This window comes from Marmota flaviventris, chromosome 6 (genome assembly GCF_047511675.1).
Source record: "Marmota flaviventris isolate mMarFla1 chromosome 6, mMarFla1.hap1, whole genome shotgun sequence".
Lineage (NCBI taxonomy): Eukaryota > Metazoa > Chordata > Mammalia > Rodentia > Sciuridae > Marmota > Marmota flaviventris.
The window spans coordinates 123,232,175-123,258,772 of record NC_092503.1 but is presented as its reverse complement, the minus strand read 5'-3'; the positions used below and the strand labels follow the sequence as shown (position 1 = coordinate 123,258,772).

General features: G+C 40.7%; 2 protein-coding genes and 1 pseudogene across 7 annotated transcripts; 2 read left to right on the top strand and 1 right to left on the bottom strand.

The window, feature by feature from the left end:
- Positions 1-994: 994 nt before the first annotated feature.
- LOC114081626 (mitochondrial import inner membrane translocase subunit Tim8 B) lies at positions 995-20,036 on the bottom strand. Of its 4 annotated transcripts, none has more exons than XM_027923089.3 (3): positions 19,948-20,033; positions 18,192-18,227; positions 995-1,937 (listed from the first exon to the last, which is right to left on the bottom strand). In XM_027923089.3, exon 3 carries the CDS (start codon positions 1,889-1,891, stop codon positions 1,640-1,642), a length of 252 nt encoding a protein of 83 aa, XP_027778890.1. In that variant the 5' UTR covers positions 1,892-1,937; positions 18,192-18,227; positions 19,948-20,033; the 3' UTR covers positions 995-1,639. The 4 variants fall into 4 exon arrangements, with proteins under 4 accessions (XP_027778890.1, XP_027778891.1, XP_027778889.1 ...); XM_027923090.3 differs by lacking the exon at positions 19,948-20,033 and adding an exon at positions 19,207-19,417; XM_027923088.3 differs by lacking the exon at positions 18,192-18,227 and having other exon boundaries at positions 19,948-20,036.
- LOC114081624 (DLA class I histocompatibility antigen, A9/A9 alpha chain-like) lies at positions 15,867-25,858 on the top strand. 3 transcript variants are annotated; one of them, XM_027923087.2, is made up of 7 exons: positions 15,867-15,951; positions 16,100-16,258; positions 19,972-20,268; positions 21,696-21,971; positions 22,561-22,839; positions 22,960-23,089; positions 24,281-25,858. In XM_027923087.2, the coding sequence occupies exons 1-7, from the start codon at positions 15,882-15,884 to the stop codon at positions 24,312-24,314; spliced, it is 1,245 nt and encodes a 414-aa protein (XP_027778888.1). In that variant the 5' UTR covers positions 15,867-15,881; the 3' UTR covers positions 24,315-25,858. The 3 variants fall into 3 exon arrangements, with proteins under 3 accessions (XP_027778888.1, XP_034491239.1, XP_071469655.1); XM_034635348.2 differs by lacking the exon at positions 24,281-25,858 and adding an exon at positions 23,777-24,274; XM_071613554.1 differs by lacking the exon at positions 21,696-21,971.
- Positions 25,194-25,858, top strand: LOC114081625 (nuclear inhibitor of protein phosphatase 1 pseudogene; annotated as a pseudogene).
- Positions 25,859-26,598: the final 740 nt, after the last annotated feature.

Below are 26,598 nucleotides of genomic sequence, written 5' to 3'. Positions count from 1 at the left end.
GGGGATATATATAGCTCCATTGGTAGAGTGCTTGCCTTGCATACCCAAGGCCCTGGGCTCAATCCCTGGCACCCAGGAGAGAGAATGAAGTTGAAAAGTCATAGGGTGTAACATTAAAGTATTACGTGTATACGCAGCTGCTGAATCTGGCAGGTTGGATCCAATTGACAATAAAGACACTCTCTTTATATAAAATAGTGTTTATTTTAGTAATAATTTAAGAGTAAAAGCAAAACTGAAAAGGCAAAGGAGAAGAAAATATATCACCAGATGGGAGAGACACCAACACCTGAAGTCATGTAGCCAGGGAATCCCAGGGCAGCTTTTCAGGGTCCCAACTGAGAAGTTCTGGGCAGAGCATCCTCTCCATGGATGAGACTCCAAAGCCTTATTCCCGGTGATGCTCCCTGAATACAAGTTAGGACAAAGAAGTCTCCCTTCTAACAATATGCATGACCTAGTGATCCCTCAAGGATTTTTTTTTTTTTTTTTTTTTTTTTTTTTTTTGAGAGAGAGAGAGAGAGAGAGAATTTTTTAATATTTATTTTTTAGTTTTCGGCGGACACAACATCTTTGTTTGTATGTGGTGCTGAGGGTCGAACCCGGGCCGCACGCACGCCAGGCGAGCGTGCTACTGCTTGAGCCACATCCCCAGCCCCCTCAAGGATTTTATTTTCCCAAGGACGGGTCAAATTTCAGAAAGAAGGGAGTGTTTACCTTGAGATAAGTGAACAACTCTAAGATTTCATGAGTGAACCAAACACAATAAGTCAACATTCTTCAGATGTTCAATCAAGGATATGCAAAGGTCATGGCAGGCATATAGACAGGAAAGATCTTTAATATTTTCCTTAGCCCTTTAAAGGAATGCAGGAAAGGCATTTGTCCAAATTGAACATCATTTCATTGTAAAATTTTTAGCAAACTAGGGATTGAAAGGAACTTTCTCAACAAGATTAGGGAGAGTAATAAAATTCTTTAGTTAGCATCTGTCTCAATGATCAAAGGCTCAACACTTTTTTTTAATTTTTTTGGAATTCACAACAAAATAAGGTGTCAGATCTCACCATTTTTATTTACATTATTGAGGATGACATAGCCAGTACAACAGAAAAAAAAAATGAAATAATTTCTTATAAATAAAAAGGAAAGAAGTAAACCTGTCCTTATTTGCAGGAAACACAAGTATTTGTATAGAAAAGTCTAAAGAACTCTCCAAAATTTCCACAGCCAATCAATTAATTTAGCTAGGCCATAGCATACAGTCTCAATAAACCCAAATCAATTTTATTCCATTATCTTAGGAATAACAATTAGGAAAGGATAATTTTATAAACTCCACTTTCAGTAACATCAAACATACTTAGCTAAAGGAAATTCAATATTCTTTTTTTTTTTTTTTTTTTAAGTTGGAGAATTCATGTTTATTGAATAACTGGTGTGATACAACCTGGAATTTCTGAATTCCAAATAAATAAAATTTCACTTTTTGAACATTCGATCTGTTACTTTTTAGCACCAACAAACTTGGTAACAGCCTGATGCTGACTTGACAATCAGTTGACAATTCCTCCCCCACTTGCACTTCAATCTGCTTAATAACAAGTCCACTGCTTTTGTCATTTTCTTAAGGGGTGGCCTACTGCCCTCCTTTCTGTACAATCTGGGCAAACCGACTGGTGATGGCAAGAGTAGTGTCAATGAAGCGGTCCACACAGCTAGAGAGACAATTTTCAGTTCGAGAGTCTAGGCGATTCCCTGGCTTCTCCACACATTTATCCCAACATAGCTCCATGAAGTGGTGCACCTGTGCAGTGAACTGCGCTTTCTGCTGTTCAGCGGCCACCAGGCGCTGTAACTCCGCTTCGTCCGCCTCCCCAAGCTCCGCCATTCTCAGAATCAGACTCGGGTGGAAATTCAATATTCTGAATTGGATCCTGGAACAGAAAAAAGAACACATTAGCTTGAAAACTGACAAAATACAAATAGTAAGATAAACTAAAATAGTTTAGTCAGTTTTAATAAAACAACTTTTGTGTGTGGTGCTGGGGACTGAACCCAGGGCCTTGTGCAGGCAAGGAAAGCACTCTACCAACTGAGCCATATCCCCAGTCCATAATTTCTTAATTATAATAAACATGCAATAATCAACCTAGATAAAGGATAAATGGCAACTTCCGGTACTTCTTTGCAACTTTCTGTAAATCTAAAATGAGTCTAAAACAAAAAAATTTAGGAGTGTAAAAGAATTCCTGAATATAAATTTCATTTAAAGGATGTGAGGGTTTTACTCTCAAAACTATTAAATATGATGAAGGGAAATTGGACTCAGGGACTCTCGACCACCGAGTCACATCCCAGCCCTATGTTGTATTTTATTTAGAGACAAGGTCTCACTGAGTTGCTTAGTGCCTTACTTTTGCTGAGGCTGGCTTTGAACTTGCAATCCTCCTGTCTCAGCCTCCAGAGCTGGAAATCTCAATATCCTTAAGGTGAAAATCCTCTCCAAAATCAATTGGAGTTAATACAATCCAAAGAAATCAAAACAGGTTTAATTGACATGTTGCTTTTTTTAAATCGCTTTTTATTTTATTACATGAGAGCAGAATGCATTACAATTCTTATTACACATATAGAGCACAATTTTTCATATCTCTGTTCTTATATAAAGTATATTCACACCAATTCATGTCTCCATACAGACATGTTGCTTTTAAAATGTGTAGGTAAAGGTATAATACACATGTTTGTCAATGTTCCATAATTGTGACTAAATGTCAGAGATAAAACAAACGACATATGAGGGGAGAAAGCCTTATTTGGCCTCAGAAGTTTTAACCCATGGTCAGTTGGCTCCATTGCTTTTGGACCTGTAGCACAGCAATACATCATGGTAGGAACACATGAAGAAGGAAATCATTCAAATCATGCCAGCCAGGAATCCAATATAGAAACAAATAAGGGTTGGGTTCCCAATATTTCCTCCAAGGGCCCACCCCCCAGTGATCTAACTTGCTTCTATTAGGTCCATCTCCTAAATGTCCCAGCTCCTCCCAATAGAACCATGGGTTGAGGATCAAGCCAACATGTCGGGGAAATTCACCATCCAAACTATAGCAACCTAGAATAGCTAAATCATTTGAAAAACATGAACAAAGTTGGAAGGCTTAAAATATTTTATTTCAAAACTTAGGAAATTACAGTGTTATGATTTAGATATTAGGTGTCCCCCAAAAGCTTAGGTACAAGACAATGCAAGAAAGTTTAGAGATGTAATGATTGTGTTATGAGAGTCTTTACCTAATCAGTGCATTAATCCCCTGATAGGGATGAACTGAGTGATAATTTTAGGTAGGCAGGGTGTGGCTGGAGGAGATGGGTCACTGAGGACTGGCTTTGGGGGTTTATATTTTCCCGTGATGAGGGAAGTGCCCTCTCTTGCTCTCTCTCTGATTCCATGTTGCCATGTCCTGAGTTGCTTTCCTCTGCCACACCTTTCTACCATGATGTCCTGCTTTACCTCAAGCCCTAAATAACGGAGTGAGCCTTCTCTGGACTGAGACCTCTGAAATCTTAAGCACCAAATAAACTTTTTGTCCTTTAAAATTGTTCTTGTCCAGCCTTCTAGTCATAGCAAAGAAAAGCTGATTAAAACATACAGTAATCAACAAAACATGGCATAGGTATAAGAATAGACACATAGATCACTCCTAACATAAGAGTCCAGCTATGGGACCACACTTTTATTATCAGTTTTTCTCCCTCTCTCTCTCTTTCCACATTTCATTTATTTTTTGACAAAAGTGCCAAGATAATTTGTTGGAGAAAACACAGAGTTTCAACACATATTACTGGAACACCTTGAATGAAATCCATATGGGAAAAGGAAATGGAGCTCAATCCTTACCTCCCATCAAAATCAAGTGTTAAATCACAATATAGCTAATGCAAAAAAGTTATTAAACATCTTTTTACAAACCCAGGAGAAAATTTATTGAAATTAGATTAACAAAAAAAAATTTGACTACATGAAGTGTAAAGCAAAAAGCATAAAATATAAAACAAAAATATAATGGATTATAACCCTTTTAATAATCATGGTAAAGGAAATTAAAACATGAGCCACTGAAAGGGAGAGAAATTTTGCAGGAAATATGTTTGTCATATAGCCAATATCCAGAATATATGAAGAATATTTACAATTCAATGAGACAAACACCTTCATGGACAAAAGATGTGGAGAACAGTTCACAGGCTAAGACATGCAAGTCCCTAAAAAGCTTTTTTGTTTTTCCTTTTTTGGTACCAGGGATTAAATTTAAGGGCGCTTAGCCACTGAGCCACATCCCCAGCCCTTTTTAATATTTTATTTAGAGACAGGCTCTTGTCGAGGTGATTAGGGCCTCGCTAAGTTACCGAGGCTGGCTTTGAACTCATGATCCTTCTGCCTCAGGTTCCCAAGCCGCTGGGATTACAGTTATGCACCATGTGCCCAGCCCTAATAAGTATTGAAAAGATGCTCACCATCAGTAGTCACCAAAGATAAACAAAGATGCTACCTCACCTCAACTAGAATATATAACATTAAAAACACTTGTGACAATACTGCATATCAATAGCATATAAAACACATTACTGTTAGAAATGTGAAAAAATTACAACCCATTTGTAAAACAGTATCACAAATTCTGATATCATTAAACACACTGACCTTGTGACCGAACAACTCCAGTCTTGGGCATATTATCTAAAAGCCTGGAAAACCTACCTACACAGACAGACTATACTCAAATGTTCATAGTGGCTTTACTTTAACAGACCCACACTGGGAATAACCCACCTGTTTAACATATTATCAGTAGGAAATCCAATGGATAAATTAGTATTTCAACAATACCCAGTATTAAAAATGAATGAAATATTGCTAGGTGCAGCAGTGCATTCCTATAATCCTAGAAGCTCAGGAGGCTAAGACAGGAGAATCACGAGTTCAAAGCCAGCCTCAGCAATGATGAGGCACTAAGCAACTCAGTGAGACCCTGTCTCTAAATATAATACAAAATAGGGTTGGGGATGTGGCTCAGTGGTTGAGTGCCCCTGAGTTCAATCCCTAGCACCAAAAAAAAAAAAAAATTGAAATATTAAAACACACACAACAAAGCAACATAGCACAACAAAGCTTAAAAATAACTATATTATAACAAAATTATATACTCTATGGTTGTATGTACATGAAATTCTAGAATATTTAAAATTATAATCAAAAAGGAGATTGGTGGTCATCTAGAGCTAGGGTGGAGGAGAGGATCAAGCAGGAAGGCAGATGAGGACAGTTTAGGGCAAAGGTAGCTAAGAGCATATCCTGGTCATAGCAGTGGTTAATGATTCTGAAAAATTACCAATACTCCTGTAGCTTTACACCTCAAATTAGTGAATTTTATTTTACATAAATCTCTTAATAGACAAAAAGGGAGGAAACAAGGCAAAAACAAGTATCTGGTACACAAAAATGGACCAGATTCCTTGCTAGAAGTCTTTCAGCACAAGTAATTTGAAATGCAGAAAAACCTAAAGTGTAATGATGTTAGATGATAACTAACTTATACAGAAAGGAATAACTAACAACAGAAACATTACATATACTTTTTTAACTTTACATATATAATTCTTTAAAATTTTTAATGCCTCTACTAGCTATTAGTTGTATATATTTGCATTCATTTCTCACTGTGGTTGAGAAATTGAAATCTGCATCTTTAAATTTCACAATCTACTTAAGGTAACCTTGAACTACATCCAGTAAAATATAAAAAACTTACAATATCATATTTTCAGTTAACTACCCTTCTGGTATTATCACCATGTATACTACACCAATATTCATTGTAAACCTAATCAGATAATGTAATACGCAAAGTCACCATGCCCAGTGGCACACACCTGTAATTCCAGTAACTCAGGAGGCTGAGGCAGGAGGATTGCAAGTTCAAAGCCAATCTCAGCAAATTAGCAAGGCCCTTAGCAAGACCCTGTCTCAAAATTAAAAATAAATAAATAAATAAAATGAAATAAAAAGGGCTGGGGATGTGGTTCAGTGTCAATGAACCATTGGGGACACTCAAACCACATCTAAGCCATAAAATTTTGTCCCTGTTCCCTAAGGGTTCATGTCCATCTCACAATGCAAAATGTATTCATTTCATCCTTAAGAGTTCCAAAATCTTAACTGTTCCAATATCAGTGTAAGGTTCAAGATCAAAGTCTGAGAGTCCAGGAAAACTTTCAGCTGTGGGTCCCCATAAAAATAAAAACAAAAGCAAACAAAGAAAAGAAAATTGATTTACATATTTCTGAGATACAATCACGGGACAAGCACTGGGTAAATATTCCAAAGAGAAGTGTAAGATTTGTCTTGTTTTCTGTCAAAGTTAAGCCTGTAATGCAACACAGGAATGTTTACTGTAACTTAAGTTTCACGTGTATAATGGAACCATCCTAAGTTAGGAAACCATGTGGTCAGGATGGAGCCATTTAAAAATTTCCCTAACAAGTATCCAATTGTACCTCCAATCTCTTCCTATCAGGAGCAAATGGCAGTGCTTCCTTAGGGATAAATATTGGCAGACTACCCTCCCAGGAGTGCTTGCTTGCCATATTCCCTTTGGGGGCGCACCCTTCTGCAGAAGTACAAATTTGCCTTGCTGACCCACTTCTGAGCACATATTGAATTTCTTCAGCACCTCGGTATTAAAAATACCAAGGAATAAGCAAATAGAAAGAAGAAATTGGCCAAAACAAGACTGAAACCCAGCAGAGCAAACATTAAATTCTAAAGCTCCAAGCTCAGCATCCAGAACATAATGTGGCAGAAGATGGGCCCCCAGAGCTTTGGGCAGGTAACATGACTGCTCTCTGAGGCTGCATGTGGATGTCTATAGCTCTCCAATGCTGAAGTGGCACACTGCTAGTTGCTGTATCTTCTTGGAATCTCCTGTCCTATAGCTCCACTAGGCATCACTCCATTGGGCGCTTCCCTGAAGGACTACAGTCCAGGTTTCCAGGCTTTCCTTTGAAATCTTGGTGAAAGCTTCATGACCCCACAACTCTTGCAAAACCAGCCTAATGTGGAAAATACCAAGGTCTGCAGCCATCATATGCTGCATCTAGACCCACTGTGTGGCTACAGCAGCCACAATGTATCTCAGATATAAGAGAATTCCAAGTCTGGGCCTCAGGAATCTTTCCTGAAACAATTTTGCCCTGGAAGGTCTCTGAAACAAATTTGCACTTCTAGGCTTCTAATTGGGCCTGCAAAGAGAAGAGTGGCCTGAAGCTTTCTTTCCTATTATATGAATGACTTGCATTTCTGCTAATCTCTTTGGCAAGAGGTTGCTCAACTGCCATACTTTGCTGTCCCAAACAAACTTTTTTACTCCATCACTGGCCAGGCTGCAAGTTTTTCAAATCTTTCACTCTGCTTTTCTTTGGTCACTATAAATTTGACTAAAAGAAGCCAGTAATACTCATGGCTTCAGCCTGAATGTTTTGCTGTTTTGAAACCTCAGCCAATAAACTATCATTCTTGATTTTGACCTTCCACAAAATTCAAGTTCTTTGCCATGTTGTAACAAGAGTCATTTTTTCTCCAATTCCCAATAGAATTCTCTTACCATCTGAGACCTCACAGCATGGTCTTTACTACCCATATTCATATTGTTACATATCTGGGGCCTTCTGGAAAATTGAGGCAGCCCAATGACCTCCCTATAAACCCTATTTTTGTGATCAAGTCAGAAAGATTTCAGACAAATTGCTCAGTTATAGGCATGAGTTTACTAGAAGGGATAGAAAAAGAGAAAGGGGACACTCTCGAGAAAGAGAGTGGGTCCTCTCAGAGAGGAGAGAAATACAGTGCCTCTCCTGTCCTCCAGTTTTTTCGGTGGTTCCAGGAAGTACCCAGAGAGTTCTACCCAGTTCCACCTCTTGACTTTTCTTTTGGTACCGGGGATTGAACTTAGGGGCACTCAACCACTGAGCCACATCCCAAGCCCTATTTTGTATTTCATTTAGAGACAGGGTCTCACTGAGTTGCTTAGCACTTCTCCATTGCTGAGGGTGGCTTTAAAGTTGCCATCCTCCTATCTCAGCCTCCTAAGACACTAGGATTATAGGCTTGAGTGTGCCACGCGCCTAGCCCACCTCTTGACTTTTGATTGACAGTAGGATGACAAGTCTCCAATAGCCATGACAACTCTCGGTCACAATTACAACCAGGCTGACTGGTTCTAATTGAAAAATGTTCTTTTTTTTTTTTTTTTTTTAAATTTTTTTTAATACTTATTTATTAGTTTTAGGCGGACACAACATCTTTGTTTGTATGTGGTGCTGAGGATCGAACCCGGGCCGCACGCACGCCAGGCGAGCGCAATACAGCTTGAGCCACATCCCAGCCCCTGAAAAATGTTCTTATAGATTTTATGGTTAGGGGGAATTATCCTTATCTCTCTGAGTTCCGGGATCTGGTCTGTGTAAGGGTCACAAAATTACCCGCTTTAGGGTAACTTGTATTCTCCTTATTGGAATTTCAGGCCCACATTTTTCCTGCGGACAACAGGCAGTTTGCTGAGGAAAGTGCAAATCTTGTCCACTTAAGCCATGCAAGGCTACAGGTAAATTGCTTCTTGGAAAAGAAAGCATGGGGGTCAGCACAGTGGGCCTATCTTATCAAATTATTCCCTTAACATCATGTTCCCACCACTCATATCTTTCTGTCACCTATCACCATCAGCATTCTGGTCTTCTGAGCCCTCACCAGAATTATCTGTAATGCTCCCTTTAGAGCATTCTAAGCTTTTTCTAACCTGCTCCTCCAAATTCCTTTAACCTACTCCTATTAAACAATTCCAAAGGCTCCTTGACATCTTCAGATATAGTTGTGGTAATGACCCCACTCTCAGTATTGCATGTGTGTGTGCTTACACAAAAACAGCTTACTTCAAATCAGAAACAACAGAGGTCAGAGGCAGTAGCAAATTCAAATTACAGGAAATTTATTTTTAAAAAATACCTGTCAATCAATTTCTATATCAAGCACCACCTCCCTTCAAAGCCTAAGGCAAAATGAAGACATTCCCAGATAAATAAAGACTGAAAAGACATATTTCTAGCAAATATGTTATATGATATATATTAAAGTAAGTTCATCAGGATGAAAAGAAATGACACCAGAAAGTAAAACCAATCTGATGAAGAAATTTAAAAAAATAAGACGATCATTATTTTTAAAATACCACACATTTTAATCTTCTCTTAACTAATATAAAGTCAATTACATGAGCCAGGCACGGTGGCGCACACCTGTAATCCCTGCAGCTCTGGAAGCTGAGACAGGAGGATTGTGAGTTTGAAGCCAGCCTCAGCAATGGGGAGGTGCTAAGCTACTCAGTGAGATTTTGTCTCTAATAAAATACAAAATTTTATTTTGTATTTTTGGGCTGGGGATGTGGCTCAGTAGTTGAGTGCCCAGAATTCAATCCCTGGTATCCCCCCCAATAAATAAATGAAAATAAATTACATGAAATAATAACTGTAAAATTATAGTTTGGGACTTGTGGCATCAAAATATGATACATGTGTACATACACATTCACACAAACACATATGAGAAAAACAGCAAAGAGGATGGGGAGAGGGGATAAAGCTATAGTAGAATGAGGTAGTAATATGAAGTAGTAACTCCAATCTACAAGAAGAAATGAAGAGTGCCAGGAAATGGTAATTAACTTTAATATAAAAGAATTAATTAAATGTGTCTTACTCCTTTCATCTCTCAACTTTTTTTTTTGGTACCAGGGATTGAACTCAGGGGCACTCTTCCACTGAGCCACAGCCCCGCCCTATTTTGTAGTTTATTTAGAAACATGGTCTCACTGAATTGCTTAGTGCCTCACTTTTGCTGAGTCTGGCTTTGAACTCGCAATTCTCCTTCCTCAGCCTCCTGAGCCACTGAGATTACAGTCGTGCGCTACTGCACCTGACCTCAATTCCTTTTTGAAGGCATAAAATTATATAAAGCAATATATAAGTTGCTATATTTTTGGGTGTGTAACATATGGGTGTGATAGGTATAACAGTAGCACAAAGGGGAGGAGCAGTAACAAAACCATAAAGAAACAAGATGACTGTGCTTACTGGAATTAAATTAGAATTTATCGAAGAAAAATGTGACAACTTAAGGGGCAGGCTGTAACTTTTAGCAAAACCACCATAAAAGTTAGCCAAAATATAGACAAAAATGAAGAAAATGACATGGAGCTTACTATAAAGTATCTATTTAAAAATCCTAATATTATGTTTAACTCAAAGGAACTAATTTTTAAAAAATTTAAAGATTTGCTAGAAAGCATGAAAAAAAAATGAATGAAAGAACACATATGCAAAAAAATATACTTAATATTTCTTTAAATAAAATTTAAAAACAGGCAAAATGATCGATAGCCTGAACAGAGGAATGAAAGAGAGTAACAGGAGTGGGTTGAACCTTGAAAGTACATGCCCTCTCTCTCTCTCTCTCTCTCTTTTTTTTTTTTTTTTTTTGATACCAGGTATTGAACCGAGGGGCACTTACCCTCTGAGCCACATCCTCAGCCCCTTTTATTTTTTATTTTGAGACAGAGTCTTGCTAAGTTGCCTAGGGCCTCCCTAAATTGCTGAGACTGGCCTCAAACTTGCAATCCTCTGGCCTCAGCCTCCCAAGTTGCTAAGATTAAGCTGAGGGCCACCACACCCATCAAGCACATGCTGTCTTTAGAGGCAGTGATATAGGATGAGGCTGGATACCCAAGGAATTTTCAGGAAGCAGGTTTATTTAAGCTGCAGTGGTCCAGAGGGACTAATGCCTAAAAGTCTCTGGACCCTGAATCTGGAAATTCTTTGAACTTTTATACCCTTGGGAATTTTCATAATAGTGGGTGGTACTTAAAAGTTACTCTTTTTTTTCATATTTTAGGCTATACAGAAGTTTTACACATTTTTACCAAGAAAACAGAGACAGTGTCTTTTGTACAGTAACAAGGTTGGTTGCAGACTTAGCTTCTACTAGCCTTCACAAGAAAGAGGAAGCTTCCAACCACATTGAGCTCTCTGAAGAAATCCTGCTAAAATTCTTTGTAAAAATCTTTCAGACAAGAAGAGAAGCTTAATTGTGGGGGTGGGGGTGGGGGGGGTCCCTGGAGAAGGTTAATTATTACAATTATGATGTTGGGGGGTGTACCTGGTCTGCTTCAGCAGCAGAGTCACAGTGGAAATCTGCACATTTGGAAACAGTGTTGTTAGATATTATACTTTTTCCCAAGAGATGTCACAAATCTAAAGCTTTATATAAAAAGAACTGGTTTGTAAATTTTAACTATTACCTTAGTTGTTTGCTAAGAGTGTGAAAACATATATGCATGCAAACTCTAGAAACTTGAGGGACACAAATTTGTGACCTCTTTTAAGCAATTAGAAGATTAAATCTCTATGGAAAAAAATTCAAAAAAATATTTAATAAAAAAGAAGCAACAGAAGACAAACATACATATATACATATATATGAGATATATATATATATATATATATATATATATATATATATATATATATATATATGACAAACGGCAAACATAAACCCAACAGTTACAGTCAAATGGAAAGCCAAAGGTCCAAGCCTCAGTTCTTGTGTCCCGACAAGAGAAACTTCAGAGACAGATATAAAAAAATCAAAAAAGAGAATCTTATTACAAATGAAAGTAAGGCTCAGGCAAAGAACACACTTGAGAGAGTGAGTTGAGTACAAGCAGAGAAAGGAAACATAATGCTACTTCCAAATTTATTACTGTATTATGTTTTCTAGAACTGGGGTCCACCTTCTGCAGCCTTCACCAATCCAGTGTTTAACTCCTCCTTCACATTGGGCAGGGGAGTTTCTGACCCTAGTTGGTCCTTTCTAAAACTGTCTTGGCAACCCTCCTATTCAGGGGGGTTTCATTCCCCAGGTCAGTCCTATGTTAATGCAGGTGCCAAGGTCCAGGACCAGGCTAACTTCATCTTAGTGTGTCTAGCTAAGTAATATTTCTTCTGAAATATATTGAGAAACCCCTTGGAGCAGACCAGGAACCCCCACTAAATTGACCCCCTACCTATATTTGTAACATATAAGCTTCTCCAGGACCCCCTCATCACAATTGAGCTTCTCTTCTTGTCAGAAAAATTTTTACACTGGATATCAGCAAAAACTTCTGCAGAGGGCATTTGGTTTATGGCTTCACCTTTTTTTGTAAATACCAGCTTTGCAGGAAAAAAGAAAAAAAAAAAAAAAACCTTGTGAAACCTCTGTCTAGCCTAAAAAATGAAACAAAAAGTACTTTTCAGGTAAACCTTCAAACCTCTCCTCCTAATGGGTATAAAGTTCAAAGAATTTTCAGACTCATGGTCCAGAGAATTTTAGGCAATAGCCCACTCTGGACTGCTGTAGCTAATAAAGCTGCTTCCTGAAAATTCCTCGGGTGTCCAGCCTCTTCTGTCCTACATCATTCTGACCATTAATTCTAGCTTTACAATGATATTCAGTTGACCCCATCAGAAGTTAGTCCCATTGATCTTGCCTTCTTATTTCTTAATTATTTATTATTTTCAATGACTATCAATTATTTCTTAGCTGGCTTCCTTTGTTTCCACATGTTTATTCTCAGGGTTAGTATACCTATTGTTCTCCCACAAGTTACTTGATTATTTATTAGTCTTAAAGGAAAATTTAAAGAAACCTGTGAACCAACTACGTTATTGGATTGCATTCCATGGATGGAGTACTATTTCACAAAACAACTATTTGAAAAATAACATTAAACGTGAATGGACTGCACATACTGATTAACAGGCAGAGATTTTATGACTCAATTATTTTTTTAAAAAAATTAGATCCTCTGGGCTGGGATTTGGCTCAGAAGTAGAGCGCTCACCTAGCATGTGTGAGGCACTGGGTTCAATCCTCAGCACCACATAAAAATAAAATAAAGGTATTGTGTCCATCTACAACTAAAAAATAAATGTTAAAAAGAAAACCAAACTAGATCCTCTGATATGTGGTTGCTAACACATGATAAGGTGAAGAAGGGGAAGAATAGAAGTTCAGTGGATTAGACAAAGGCGAATGAAGAGAAGGAGGGGGCAGAAATAGGAAAGACAGTAGAATGAATCTGACATAACTTTCCTAGGTTCACATATGAATACATAACCAGTGAAACTCCACATCATGTACAACCACAAGAATGGGATCCTAATGAGAATAGGATATACTCCATGTTTGAATTAATATGTCAAAATATACTGCCATGTATAACTAAAAAGAACAAATTAAAAAAAACTAGATCGAACTATAGGCTCTCCATAAGAGACCCTTCAGATTCATATACAATAGATGAAAGTTTTTTAAAAAATGGAAAAAGATATACCATGTAAATTGTAATCATAAGAAAGCTCAAGTAGCTGGGCATGGTGGTGACCGCCTGTAATCCCAGGGGCTTGGAAGGCAGGAGGATTAAGAGTTCAAAGCCAGCCTCAGCAACTTAGCAAGGCCCTAAGCAACTCAGCAAGGCCCTGTCTCTAAATAAAATGTTAAAAAGGCAGAGGTGGTTAAAGACCTCTGGGTTCAATCCTGGTACAAAAAAAAAAAAAAAAATCTCAAGTAGCTATACTAATATTGGACAAAATAGATTTAAGATGAAAATGTTACTAGAGAAAATTAGGGACACAGTAATATAATAAAAGGGTCAATTCATCAGGAAGGTAAAAATGATTATAAACATATAACTATCTGAAACAAAACTGATAGAATTGAAGGAAGAAATAGTTCAATATTAATAGTTGGACTAAACACCCTAATCTCAATATAGAACACCTAGCTAGAGAATTCTTTTTTTTTTTTTAAAGAGAGAGAGAGAGAGAGAGAGAGAGGAGGGAGAGAGAGAGAGAATTTTTAATATTTATTATTTTTTAGTTTTCGGCGGACACAACATCTTTGTTTGTATGTGGTGCTGAGGAACGGGTCACACGCATGCCAGGCGAGCGCGCAACCGCTTGAGCCACATCCCCAGCCCTAGAGAATTCTTAAGGGTCATCAAATATGTAGAAGGCTAAATAGTGAAAACTGACTTAACCTGACATCTATAGAACATCTCATCCACCAATAAAGAATATATATTCTTGCCGAGCACACCAACACATTCTCTAGGATAGGTCATAACCTCCGAAATGAAGTTTTGAAAGATGTAAAATGTCTGAAATCATACAAAGTGCATTCTCCAACTTCAATGAATTAATAAAAATCAACAATAGAAGAAAATTTTGAAAATCTAGAATTATTTGGAAATTGAATGCCACAGTTCTAAATTATCAACAAGTCAAAAGAGAAAGGGGAAAATGAATATATTTTGAGCTCAGTAAGCAAAAATGATAACATAGGAAAGTATATGGAATATAGCTAGTATCATGCTTCGAGGGATATTCATAACAGTAAATGTCAACATTGGAAAAGTACTATTTAAAATTAATAACCTGGGCCGGGGCTGTAGCTCAGCAATAGAGACTTTTGACTAGCGTGTGGGAGTTTCTCAGTTCCATCCCTAGCACTGCAAAGTAAAATAAAATGAAAAAACTAAACTTCCACATTCCAAAACTAGAAAAGGATGATCAAGTTAAAACCAAAGCAATAGAAAGAAGGAAGGAGTAAAAATAAGATTGGGAATTAATGAAATAAAAAACAGAAAGACAACGAGGAAGATCAATGAAAGTAACAGTAAGTTCTGGGAAAAGATCAGCAATATTGATTGATAAAGCTTTAGCTAGACTGACCAAAAGAGAAAACACACACACACACACAGCCAAAGTCCCAAAGTCAGGATGGAAAGATCAGTAATGTCCTCACTGAAATTTAAAAGATGAGAAAGGGAACACTATGAATAACTATGAACAAAATAAAAAACAAAATAGAGGACATTATCACTGACCTTGCAGAAATGAAGTTTAAGAGAATATTTTGGGGCTGGGGTTGTGACTGGGTGGTAGAGCACTTGCCTAGGCCCTGGGTTCAATCCTCAGTATCACATATAAATAAATAAAATAAAGGTATTGTGTCCGCCTACAACTAAAAAAAAATTTTAAGAGGAGAGAATGTTATGAACAACTGTATGCCAACAAATTAGGTAACTTAGTTGAAAAGATCAAATATCTGGAAAGTCACAAACTGCTGAAATCAACTAAAGAAGAAACAAAATCTGAATAGTCTTTGCTATGGTTTGAGAACTTTTCAACGTGTCCCCCAAAGATTCAAGTTTGGAAGCTTGGTTCTGAGTGTGTAAACATTAAGGTGTTGTGGGACCTTTAATAGGTGCGGCCTAGTGGCAGGCTGTTAGAGCCTGGGGACCCTGCCTTCCAAAGAGATTAAAGTAGTTACCAGGGACTCAGTGAATTCTAAGAGGGGGGAGAAAGGGGAGAAGCCAGGCAGGCTGCTCTCTGGATTCCTATCTTAAGGGTTTGAACTCCTGGGCAAGTTGTTTACTACGGAGTTGGCTGCAGTTGGGTGACCAGGGCGGACTTTTTTTTTTTTTTCTTCTTGCAACTGCATCCTTCTCGTTCCTCTTTGCAAGAAAAGTGCGGCCGCCTGAAAACAGAAGAGCTAGATGCAGAATATGTTTGTGCTCATATGCTAAAGGCTCATATTCCACAGTAATCAGAGGAGTGCAAATTGCAAATTTAAAATTACTCTGGCCCGGCTGGGATTGTGGCTCCCCCCCCACCCCCAACGTTTGAACGTTTGTTGTTAACATAGGCATCATTTGATCTTCATGTTTAATATTTTCCCCTCATTAAACATTCATATCTACACTTTTCCAAAAGTCCCTGTTTTTTTCCTAGGTAGGTGTAATGACATTTGCATTTGGTGAGGAAGAAGCCATAGCTCAAGGCTTCATCGTTTCTGAAACCACCCTATGTAAACCTCTTCTCTACACACCCCACCCACAGTTTCTATCTTACTGATCCTCTTAACTCTCGTTTCTCTCAGAGCGCCTCCCTCCACTTCGAGCTAATGGCGGAACTGAGTTTCGCAGTGTGGGTCTGGACTCCCGGGTGACGTGGTCAATCAACAGCACAGCTGAGAAAATGCTATGGACTTTTGTCCTCTTGCATGTGTTCCTGAGCTTCCTGAAGGGCACCCGCGCCCGTGAGTGGAACAGCAGGGGTGACTGGGGCGGCGGGCTGTCAAGAATTGTGGGAGAAACTCGAAGGGGAGAAAGACCCTAGCCGGAAAACTTCAGGGCATTTTGCAATTCCGGGGTAACTTTCTAAAATCTTAGCGATGGTTGCAGGTCCTTACTCGCCAGCCTACGGCGTCTGGGAAACAAGGGCTCTGGCAAAGCAGGGCGGGCGGTGCAGACTAGTAGGAAGCTGGCGCACCTCTGAATGCTGCACCCTGTGTGCTCAACATTGACGGTTTTGGAGCTTTAAAGCTATGTAGAAGGGCTGGGACTGGGGCTCAGTGGTAGTGCACGCGCCTGGCACGTGTGAGGCACTGGGTTCAATTCTCAGCACTGCATATAAATAAATAAAATAAAGTCTATCAACAACTTAAAAAAAAAAAAAAGCTACGTAGAAAAGAGAGTCACTTGGTAGAGTGCTTGCAGCGAATGAATAAGGCCCTGGGTTCAATCCCCAGCACCACACACCCACACATACACACAAGAACAACAAAGAGGGGCTTAAGGAGGCTGATTCATAGTGGGGTTGGGAGGGAGAGCATGGGAAGATTAGATCAACTCCAGCTAGGGAAAAGGGGAGGGAGGGGGAAGGAGGGGAGGAAGGAAGAGGGAGGGAGAGAGGAAGGGAGGGGGAGGGGAGGGAGGGGAGGGAGGGGGAAAGGAGAAGGGGGAGGGGAGGGGGAGGGGGAAAGGAGAAGGGGGAGGGGAGGGGGAGGGGGAAAGGAGAAGGGGGAGGGGAGGGGGAGGGGGAAAGGAGAAGGGGGAGGGGAGGGGGAGGGGGAAAGGAGAAGGGGGAGGGGAGGGGGAGGGGGAAAGGAGAAGGGGGAGGGGAGGGGGAGGGGGAAAGGAGAAGGGGGAGGGGAGGGGGAGGGGGAAAGGAGAAGGGGGAGGGGAGGGGGAGGGGGAAAGGAGAAGGGGGAGGGGAGGGGGAGGGGGAAAGGAGAAGGGGGAGGGGAGGGGGAGGGGGGAAAGGGGGAGGGGGAGGGGAGAGGGAGGGAGCTCTATATATGTAATATAAATTGTAATGTATTATTCTGTCATATGTAACAAATTAGAATAAAAAAATTTAAAAAAGAACCCCAGAAACTGGGTGTCTGAACCCACCATCTCCTGCCAATGTTTTCAAAGTATCTTCCTTACTTTATTTTTTTTCTTCCTTACTTTAAAAATATTTATGTATTTATGAAATAAGTGTACATCAATGCATTGGCACATTATGAGATATTTAAAAATAGAAATTCAAGCTGGGCACTGTGGAGCACAGCCTGTAATCCCAGCAATTCAGGAGACTAAGGCAGGAGAATCCTAAATTTGAGGCCAGCCTCAGCAATTTAGAACCTGTCTCAAAACAAAAAGGGCTGGCAATGCCATTTAGTGGTAAAGCACCCATGGTTCAATTCCAGTACCAAAAACAGATAATCAAAAGGATGGGATAAAAATAAAATAATTTAAATAACAGCTTTTAAAAAAAAATACCTCATAAAATTATTAATTATAATATTTTCAAGTGACAGCAATGTAACTATGCTTAATTATTTTTGAAAAGTATACTTTAGGGGCTGAGGTTGTGGCTCAGCGGTAAAGCGCTTGCCTAGCATGTGCGAAGCCCTGGGTTCGATCCTCAGCACCATATAAAAATAAGTAAATAAAATAAAGATATTGCATCCAACTACAATATATATATATATATATATATATTTTTTTTTTTTTTTTTTTTTTTTTTTTTAAGAAGAGTATGCTTTAGTTGAGTGTGGTGGCACAGGCCTGTAATTCATGCTACTTGGGAAGCTGAGGCAGGAGTATGGCAAGTCCCAGGGCCAGACCAGGCAATTTAGTGAGATCTTGTCCCAAAATAAAATAAGAAAGGCTGGGGATGTAGCTCAATAGTAGTGTACTTGCCTAGCATAGGCCAGGTCCAGGGTTCAATTCCCAGCACTAGAAGGAAAAAGGAGAGAGAGAAAGTTATGCTGTAACAATTTGTGATACTGGGGCTGAGGATATAACTCAGTTGGTAGAATGCTTGCCTTGCATGCTCAAGGCCCTGGGTTCGATCCTCAGCACCAAAAAACAAACAAACAAAAAAAAACAATTTGTGATACAGGTATTTGACAATGGTTCTGAGTTCATTTTGATCCTTGGTTTTAAGGGTAGTTAGAACTGAAAGAGATTCATTCACACACACACTCTCTCTCTCTCTCTCTCTCTCTCTCACACACACACACACACACACACAATATATTCACGTGGAAATGCATCATTAATGTACTCACTTGATTGTGTCTTATCCAGGAAAATTCTATCACTAAATTTACATAAAAGTTTTTTTTCCCCTTAGCTACTACTTTGCCATTCTCCCTTAAACAAACTAATGAGAAGCTATTGTCCCAAGCCTGGGACAATGCAGATTTTTAGTCAACCATTATTCCAGATGTTTCTTTAAGGGTATTTTGGATGAGTTTTATATTTAAGTGAGTGGATTTTGAGTAAAACAGATTGCTTTCCGTAATTGTGGTTGGGCCTTACCCAGTCAGTTGAAGACTTTAAGAGAAAAAGGCCCCTGAGGAAGAGGAAATTTTGCCTCCACAGTGACTTCAGACTTGAGCTGCAACATCAGATTTTTGTCACCAGCCTGTCTCCCCTGCAGATTTTGAATTTTCCCCCACCTCCACTGCATGAAACAATTCTCACTTGTTCCTAGAACTGCATGAGGCAGTTCCTTCATCCTAACTTTTTTTTTTCCTCTAGTTTTCTTTCTCTGGTGCTAACTAATACAGTAGTTATAGGAACTAAGAATACAATGAGTAACAAGAAAGAAAAGTTGCTATTTCTGTGGGATTTGTTGGTAAGCTGAAAGTGAGTCCATAATCATGTGATGTCCCTTGATCCTGGAGGCAAAGTAGCAGAAAAAGCTCACCTTGCCAGCAGTGAGGGGTGGGGAGTGAGGTGGATTCTCCCAGAGGAAGTGACATTTCAGCAAAGACCTGAAGAGGGCAAGACCAAAGGTAGCCAGTAGAGATTCCAGATGAGGGACAATAAAGGATCCAAAGTTTGGGGAATAGAAGCCAGACCCGGGAGCTGGGAGAAGTAAGGCTAAAGACTGTCTGTTGTCCACTTTTTCTATAAATAAGCTGAACTATAAGAAAGAAAGTGGCCTACAGTGAGGGAAAAATGGTCTAGGGAAACACTTGCAAGACCAGCACTGGTGCCTAAACCGGAAGTGGGGGGAGGGGCCTCTGCCTCTGCGGTTGAACTGTTGTGGCACTATAGCAGGGACCTGGAGGAGAAGTCTATTTCAGGCATTGTCATTCCCCGCCCTCATTCCCGGCCCTCGGGGCTATTTTTAAACCTCCCTGTACTCCAGATCCTTCTTCCCAAGCCCTGATCAAGAATTTCTTCATAAAAACTTTTTATTGAAATCTTGCACTTAACATTTCTTTGTTAATTCTTTGAATTCTCTCTGAGTATAGAATGTGGAATTTGAATGCACTTGTGCTGGTGGGTTCTTCTGCACCATTATTTCCATTGTTTTATGCTATATGCCCTGTCTCTTCTATTACACACTCTCTCTCTCTCTCTCTCTCTCTCTCTCTCTCTCTCTCTCTCTCTCATCCCTCACATACTGTGAGCTAGATCCTCAACCAATACCAAAGCTTACCTGAATCCATGATCTCTGCCTCAGGAACGCACTCTCTGGAGTATTTCTACTCAGCTGTGTCTGAATCACGCCCAGGCATCCCCAAGTTTACTGCCTCTGGCTTCGTGGACAACCAACTCTTTATTCACTTTGACAGCGAGGGGATGAAGGCAGATCCTTGTGTTGACTGGTTGAAGGAAAAGCCAGAATACTTTGATGATGAGACTAAGATCTTCAAGACTCGGATGAAGATTTTCCAGTTAAGTCTGAGAAATGTGCAACAGTACTACAACAGCAGCATGAATGGGAGTCAGAGCAAAGAGCTCCCTCGAGAGCTGTCAGGTATGTGCCTGGGAGAAAGCAGGACAAGCAGCCTCACCCCAGCCCCACAGGCCGGAGGCCCTCAGCAAGTATTTTGACAAGTTCTCACTTGAGAATAAAAGCTAGCCCAGTTTGGTCCCCGGGGACAAGGTCTATGGACATTCTTAGTTCAATATTCAGCAGACTCACTGGGTTGCAGATATATACCTAGTATTTATCTTTCAGTGCTGGAGGGGGACAACCAGAAAACATGACCAAGTGTTTGTCCTCAAAGCACTTACAATTACTATGGGGAAGCACCCATAGGGCTGGAAACATGTTACTGACACTATAAGGCATCCCAAAAGATGTCAAAAGCCAGTACCTCCTTAAATGCCAAATGAGAAGCAGAAAAATAGTTTAATGAAGTAGACAGACAAGACATCCAGTGGTCAGGGAGAGTTTCATGAATGAGATGGAACTTTGGATAGAACCTATGGGATGTGTATGGTTTGGGCTAGGAAGATAAATACATTTCATGCAGCCAGAAGTTAGGGCACAGCCAAGGGTGGGGTGGGATTGGGCAGAGTGCATTCAGGGAACAGAATGTAGCTTACTGGTCTCTAGTTTCTCCTGACTGCTTGGGATTATTGAAATAAGTTTGTAAAGGGCCTTTAAATCAGTGAGAGGTATAATGAAAGCTGAAGACTGAAGCTTTTTACCAGTTGATACTGGTAGGAGAATGTGTTCCACAGGGTTTGCCAGATCACTGGGACAGATACCAGCGTATTCACAACCTGGAAAGGGCTCATGACATGGAAGGGGAGAGACAATGCACAAAGTTTGGTATACTTTGTGAGTGTTGGTTTAGAAGCTTGATCCTGTGGACTGTGGACCCCAAGGGAGGGCACAATTAATCCAAGCTGGGGCAGTCTCAGAGTTATTTATATTTGACTTTGAAATTCATTATGTTTTCAGCAGAAGTTGGTGCTTGTTAATGCTAAGTTTGCCTTCTCTGGAACCTCAAGGAATTAATACTGAGCACAGAGGTGTATCCTCTGACATTAATGCTGTGTACAGTGATCCTGTTTTCAGAAAGCTGGAAATGATATGATTGGAATCTGATATGATTAGAATCTGATACAATTAACACAGAAGGAAATCTATGTGGTCATGCTCTAACCTTTCCATGTACAAAAGATAGAGAGCTATGGAGGTTGAATAATTTGTCCAATTGACAAATTCATGGCAATGCCAACTCTTTTTCAAGACATCCTGGAACCCAGCATAGACCGCTCACTGCTGCAGAGCTAATGGCAAATAAAAGAGACCAGTATCAGGGACCAAACTAAGTTGTCCAAAGTGTGAACTTCACATAAGGAGAAGCCAAGGGATCAGTTGTGGAGGGAGCAGGGACCCTGATGGGGTACATCTGCCCTTTCTGACATGCCTGTCTCGGGGATGGGTAGGCCTGCACACCCTTCAGTTCACCTATGGCTGCGAGCTGCAGGAAAACAACAGAGTCTGGGGGCATTGGCAGTATGGCTATGATGGCAGTGACTACCTGATCTTGGATTTGGACACTCTTCAATACACTGCAGTCTCTTCAATTGCTCGCCACACCAAGCAGAAGTGGGAGGACAATAGATATTTGGTAGAAAAAGACAAGAGCTATTTGGAAAAGGAATGCATCTTGTGGCTGCGGAGATATTTGAAGCTTGGAGGGAAGAGCTTGAACCGAACTGGTAATGACCTCCCTCAGCCCACCCATTCGGTTCTTTCTTCAGAGTTGATGGAAAGCTCCCCAGGACTACTTGGGCATAGGGATATAGGCTCTCTTGTGTAGGTGAGTAGGGCCACTGTACTGAAGGGGGCTTCCACACAGCAGGAGCTATGGATTTGAGCAAGTATCCTGGAAAATGCTGTCTGCCCCTTTTCTAAGTCCTCCCTGGGGCAAAACTGCTCTCATGACCTCTGGGCATGTTCCTAGGCTGGGGGGGGGCGGGCGGGGGGTTACACTTTTGCCCCTTTTCCACTAGAGATATGGCAGCTCTGAGCACCTATCAACATTTATCTGGAAACACTGACCAGTGGCTTGATGAGAAGATGGAGAGTCTTGACATGGCTCTTGCTCTAAAAAAGAATGTTGGGACTGAGCTCTTAGGACAGTTCCTTGGATCCCAGTTTAGCATAGTACTTAGTCCACACCTGCCTAGCTGACACCCCCTGCCTTGCCCTGGTTGGTAGCCAAACCATCATGAGTTGCATTTTCTTTGTTATTAGAGTAGCTACTACAATAAGTCTTTGCATGGGTCCTCCCTGCTTTATCCACAGAGCCTCCCTCTACACGTGTGACCTACCATCCCTTCCTTGACCAAAATAAAATCACCTTGAGGTGCTGGGCCATGGGCTTCTACCCTGCTGAGATCTCCCTGACCTGGCAGCGGGATGAGGAAGATCAGAGTCAGGACATGGAGGTAGTGGAGACCAGGCCTGCAGGGGATGGAAACTTCCAGAAATGGGCAGCCGTGGTGGTGCCTGCTGGAGAGGAGCGGAGATATACCTGCCATGTGCATCATGAGGGGCTGCCTGAGCCCCTCACCCTGAGATTCGGTAAGGAGAAGTTGAAGGTACAGGACTTGTTTACTGGGGAAAGCAGGGGGCATTCCAGAAACCTTCAGCCAAGTCAGGGCTGAAAACTGGTGGTAAGAGTTGCTCACCTTCTCTTCTCAGATCCACTTTCTCAGCCCAACGAACACACCAGTGAGAAATCTGAAGCTGTAGTCACTGTAACTTTGATTGCTATGATACCTCTGCTCATCGTGGGAATTGTGTACTGGAGAAGACGTCAAGTGATGACGAGGTCAGGCTTTCCACATACTGGTGTCCTAAGAGTGCCTCACCCCAAAGGGCTGAGTTACGACTTCTGCCGATTTTACTTCTGGGGTTAATGTAGTAACATCCTGTGGTGTAGCAGAGCCTGGGAGGGACCTCGCTGGAGGGAGCACAGGCTGAGAAGCTGCTGATGAAGAGAGATGCTAGAGACTCTTGCAGGCCCTAAGACTGTGCCCCAGTTCAGAGGCTGTCCAAGTCCCATGGCTGCCTCTGAACTCCACAGTCTTGATCTGATGGACCTCCTGCTTCTCTAGGAGGGTTCTAGGAGCAGGGATACATAAGGCCCAGAAAGTCCCACAGTGCCTGGGAAGTGAGTCTACTTCACATGGGTCAAAATTTCTCTGGTCCTTCTCCCTCAGGTGCCTAAGTTTCCTAAAGGAGATTGAGTGAGAATAGATCAGACCCCAAGGCTGAGTTGGCAGATCTGAAGGGTGTATGTAATGGGCTTGTCTGTGTACATGCATATGCATGAATATTAATAAGCAACTGTATGTATGTGGGTTTGTGTGAATGTGTGTGTATAAGCATGTATGTTTTTTTGTGCACATTTATGGACATACGTGTGTTTGTGTGTATGTGTGTGTGTTACTTTAGGACTTTCTCATACTGGTTGTTCCACCAGGTTTAAAAAAAAAAAACTGTTCTCCATTTTCAGGGCACCAGGATAAATGTTGGAGAGAAGAGATTCTTTGCTGTACTTAGAATAATTATGGCTCTGCTTTAATAAAACACATAATAAGGGGCAAGGAAATAGAATTGGATTAGACAAAGGGGATGAAGGGAAGGGAAGGGAGATGGGAATAGGAAAGACAGAATAAATCGTATATGCAGCTCAATTCACAATAGCCAAGCTATGGAACCAAGCTAGGTGCCCTCAACAAAGGAATGGATAAAGAAAATGTGGGAGTTTCCTGGTGTGCTTCAGGCCTGCCAAATGGGAGGGGGAGACACAGATACCGCAGCCCCAAATTCCAGCTCCAGCCTCCCACTGTTCAATTACCCAACCTGGGCAGGTAAACCCCCACCTGGTTTACATCTGGATGTAGTCAAAGGAGACAAATTAATTGAGAAACTCATTATTGGTGAGAAAAAATATTATTTATTTGGGAGAAAACTTGATTTGTGTGACTTTACCATTGACCACCAGCCTTGCTCTCAGGTTCATGCTGCATCAGTCTACCATAAGAATCTGAAGAGAGTTTTCATGGATATCAATGCAGAATGGGACAACAATGACAGATTGAGGGTCTCTGATGACTTCATGACTGTGGCATATCTGATGCCTGGGAAAGTTTCTATGCAAGGCATAGGATGCTTAGCTGCTATGGAAACACCTTGCTTGAGGAGGCTCTGTGCAAGAGTCTTATCAGCTCTGGGCTGGGGATGTGGCTCAAGCGGTAGCGCGCTGGCCTGGCATGCCTGCGGCCTGGGGTTTGACCCTCAGCACCACATACAAACAAAGATGTTGACCCACTTGAATCTAATGTATGAAATATGATATGTCAAGAGCTTTGTAATGTTTTGAGCAACCAATAAAAAAAAAAAAAAAAAAAAAAGATGTGTCCGCGGAGAACTAAAAAATAAATATTAAAAAAAAATTTTCTCTCTCTCTCTCTCTCTCTCTCTCACACACACACACACACACACACACACACACACACACACACACACTCTGTCTCTCTCTCTTTTAAAAAAAAAAAAGAGAGTCTTATCAGCTTTGCAAGTTTGGCCACACAGGATGTAGCACTTAACAGTACACATGCCGAGGGGTGGGGGTAGGGGGGCGCTGGGGTTGTGGCTCTGCAGTAGAGTTCTCTCCTCCCAAGTGCGAGGTCCTGGGTTTGTTTATTTATAAGTAAGTAAAATAAAGGTTTTGTGTCCAACTACCACTAAAAAAATATATATTAAAAAATAAAAATAAAAAACAGTACACATGGCATTTTCTTAGGTCACACTCAATTGGAACTCACAAGCCACTTCAAATTCCACAGTCTCATTTGGCACTTCCACAAAGGCACACACTGCACAAGAAACCTCAGACATTGCCATCAGCTGTGAAAGGAGAGGAAAAGATGAATGAAGATTATGAATTCAAGGACCCATTGGGACTTCCAGAGAAAGAAACTGAGCTTGATAACCTGACAGAGCTCAACACTGTCCACAAGAAGTGGATTTCTATCCTCACATTAAGGAAGGAAATATGGACATTCAGAGACCAGAGCAGAAAAGGAAGAACTCATGGGTGACTTTCAGTGAGATGATAAGATCATCAACTCAGATGATGTGGATCCCTCAGTTGGGCAATTCTGGAACATGGTGCAAACTGCAGTAGTCCCAGTGAAGAAAAAGTGAGTGGAGGGCCCTGGATCCCTAGCCTGGAGGAATGAGGGAGCAGGCACATGCAGAATTTTGCCTCTAGTGAAGGATTCTATGGGGGATTTCCCCCAACACAGTGAAGCAGGCTCCCAGCCGCATGGCATTCACAGGACAGCACTTGTGGGTGGCTTGCCCATGCCATACCCGAACCTTGCTCCTGATGTGGACTTGACTCCCATCGTGCCATCAGCAGTGAAAATGAACCACACACCAAATCCTGCAGTCTATAACCCTGAAGCTGTTCATGAGCCCAAGAAGAAAAAATATGCAGAGGGACTTGGCTGAGCAAGAAGCCCACACCTTTCTTTCTTATGCAGAGAAAGGTTTCATAGTCATTTTAAATAAACTGCCTTGGCTCTTTCCCTGGCCTTTTATTGCCTCCTTCTTCCTTCTCCTTTCTAAGATCATTTTTTATGTGAGGTCACATACCCCAGGTTGAATCCAGAGTTGTGGAGGTAGCAGTAACCTCACCAGTCTCAGGGTCCCCACAGTTTCATTTATATTCACTGTCTTTGCAAGTCCCAGGTAGCAAAAGGGTTGCCATGAATCCCAGTGTTATCAAAAATGTTTAGCATTCTTTCATTAAGCTAAGATTTAAACTCAGAAGTGTTTCCTCAGGTCTTAAGTTTTGAGATCCAATTTGTCAAAAAAGAAAAGAAAATGTGGTATGTATACACAATGGAATATTACTCAGCTCTAAAGAAGGATGAAATTTTGGCATTTGCCAGTAAATAGATGGAACTGGAGCCTATCATGCTAAGTGAAATAAGCCAGTCCCCCCAAACCAAAGGTTGAATGTTCTCTCTGACATGTGGATGCTAACCCACAACAAGGGAGGGTAGGGAGAGGAAGTGCAGAAGTTCATTGGGTTAGACAAAGAGGAATGAAGGGAAGAGAAGGGATGGAAATAGGAAAGGCAGTGGAGTGAATTGGACATAACTTTTCTATGCTCACATATGAATACACAACCAGTGTAACACCACATCTTGTACAATCACAAAAATTATATTCAGCTTTATTTATTATACATACCCCATGTATGTATAATATATCAAAATACATTTCTCTATCATGTATAACTAAAAAAGAACAAATAAAAAA

Bases quoted from the DNA above. Each gene is read 5' to 3' on its own strand.
- LOC114081626 (XM_027923088.3), bottom strand. From the start codon at position 1,891: ATGGCGGAGCTTGGGGAGGCGGACGAAGCGGAGTTACAGCGCCTGGTG.
- LOC114081624 (XM_027923087.2), top strand. From the start codon at position 15,882: ATGTTTAATATTTTCCCCTCATTAAACATTCATATCTACACTTTTCCA. The intron at 22,840-22,959 runs GTAAGGAGAAGT...TTCTCTTCTCAG, and splicing joins GCCCCTCACCCTGAGATTCG to ATCCACTTTCTCAGCCCAAC. The intron at 23,090-24,280 runs GTCAGGCTTTCC...CCTTGCTCTCAG, and splicing joins AGACGTCAAGTGATGACGAG to GTTCATGCTGCATCAGTCTA.